Here is a 1,543-nt window from a genome sequence, read left to right as displayed (position 1 = left end):
GCCCCTTGTTTGTATCTTATAATCACATAGCAAATTATCTTGGTACTTATTATCGTACAGTGGAGGAAATATTTCACCCCTTTCTGATGTGAAAAATCCACCGCAACCTGGGACCCCGTCAATTGGTGCGTATGTTATTTGGAACCCTTTGCCGCTCCCGTAGGCATCTGAATGAAAATGGATGAGCATTTCCGAACCAGTTGACTGAAGAGGTGCCGGTTGCGATGAATTACAAAATTTATTAATCAGCGTGTCTACTTCGTGTAATCCGTCGTGAATTGCTAGATAATCATAACTACAGTTTGCGTGTTCTTCTAAATCCAATTCAAAGAAATGCAATTGTATCCTTTTACCCAATTTAGTTACTAACCGCCAATAACAATCTCGATTTGGAGGATATTTGCCAGGGGACCCCGGAGAGCTTATCTGCCCGTGGACAGTCGCATTCACATTGCCCCCACATTGGGGTTTTATGCTAGTCCAGTGTAAAGCAAAACCTTCCCCTGCTATAGTTTGATCAGATCGAAACCAAAAGTACAAATTGTTGTGACTCGATATAATATTACCGCCTTTTGGAAAATCATTTCCACAGAATCTACCTATCAATTGACTAGCTGAACTTCTACCATCATGAATTTGAACGAAATCGTAATGGCATTCTGCGTTTTGCTCTAAATTAAATTTACTAAAGGTTACATTAATAACTTTGTCTGACGACGTATGTATAACCCACGCACATCGTGTATTATGCCTATAAGTTGTATTGGTAAGGGGATATATTATACTACCTTCTTGAGCGTCCAGCACTCCTCCGCAAGGTTCAGTTCTGAGTTGACACAAATCCCCTGCAAACATCGCTAAACATTCACAACGATAGCCCCTCGTTGCTCTCCCATCCTGTCTGCACGTGCCGCCGTTTAAACACGGATTACCCGAACAATAGTCAGTTTGTCTATCACAATAAACACCACTATAGCCTGGAGAGCAAACGCAGGTGAAGCCAACATGAAGTGGGTGGCACTGGCCGTGTGAGCCACACGGATTACTTTCACAACCAGTATTATTATCCGTCGGAATAATATAGCATCCATGTATCCCGATGCCATCGCCAGACATATCTCTGGGACAAATGCATCGCACCCCTTGTTCTCCGAATCCAGAACCTTCTATACAAAAAGCGGATGGGTGACAACCACCACGGTTGATACGACATGAACCTGTCCATGTACAAATCACACCGTCTCCTTGATATCCTAGTGGACAGGAACCGCAGACCCTCGAACCGAGAGTGTTGTAGCACGATACCCTCGGGCTCAAGCTGCAACCGCCGTTGGGCTGTGTTAGACATTCATCAATGTCGCGGCAAACGAATCCATCTCCTTCGTAACCCGGAGGACAATGCCCGCATACGAATGACCCAGGGAGATTGATACACTCAACTAGAGGATTAATAGAGCATCGTGGCCCTTGCTTCGAATCACATTCATTCACATCCGTGAGACATGATATACTTGTCTCATTTGTAGTCCATCCTTGGTCACAC

At 44.3% G+C, this 1,543-nt stretch overlaps 1 protein-coding gene across 1 annotated transcript in view; it reads left to right on the top strand.

Annotated features, from left to right (window-relative positions):
- The first annotated feature begins 1,211 nt into the window (after positions 1-1,211).
- LOC119834875 (cubilin homolog) overlaps positions 1,212-1,543 on the top strand; it is a 4,524-nt gene continuing 4,192 nt past the window's right edge. Inside the window, exon 1 of the mRNA XM_038359392.1 lies at positions 1,212-1,400. Within this exon, the coding sequence (XP_038215320.1) occupies positions 1,212-1,400 (189 nt within the window). The remainder of the gene's footprint in view (positions 1,401-1,543) is intronic.

The sequence above is a fragment of the Zerene cesonia genome, chromosome 20, assembly GCF_012273895.1.
Source record: "Zerene cesonia ecotype Mississippi chromosome 20, Zerene_cesonia_1.1, whole genome shotgun sequence".
NCBI classification, from domain to species: Eukaryota; Metazoa; Arthropoda; class Insecta; order Lepidoptera; family Pieridae; genus Zerene; species Zerene cesonia.
Note: the sequence above shows the minus strand (reverse complement) of the source record. Positions and strands in the feature narration are given on the sequence as shown.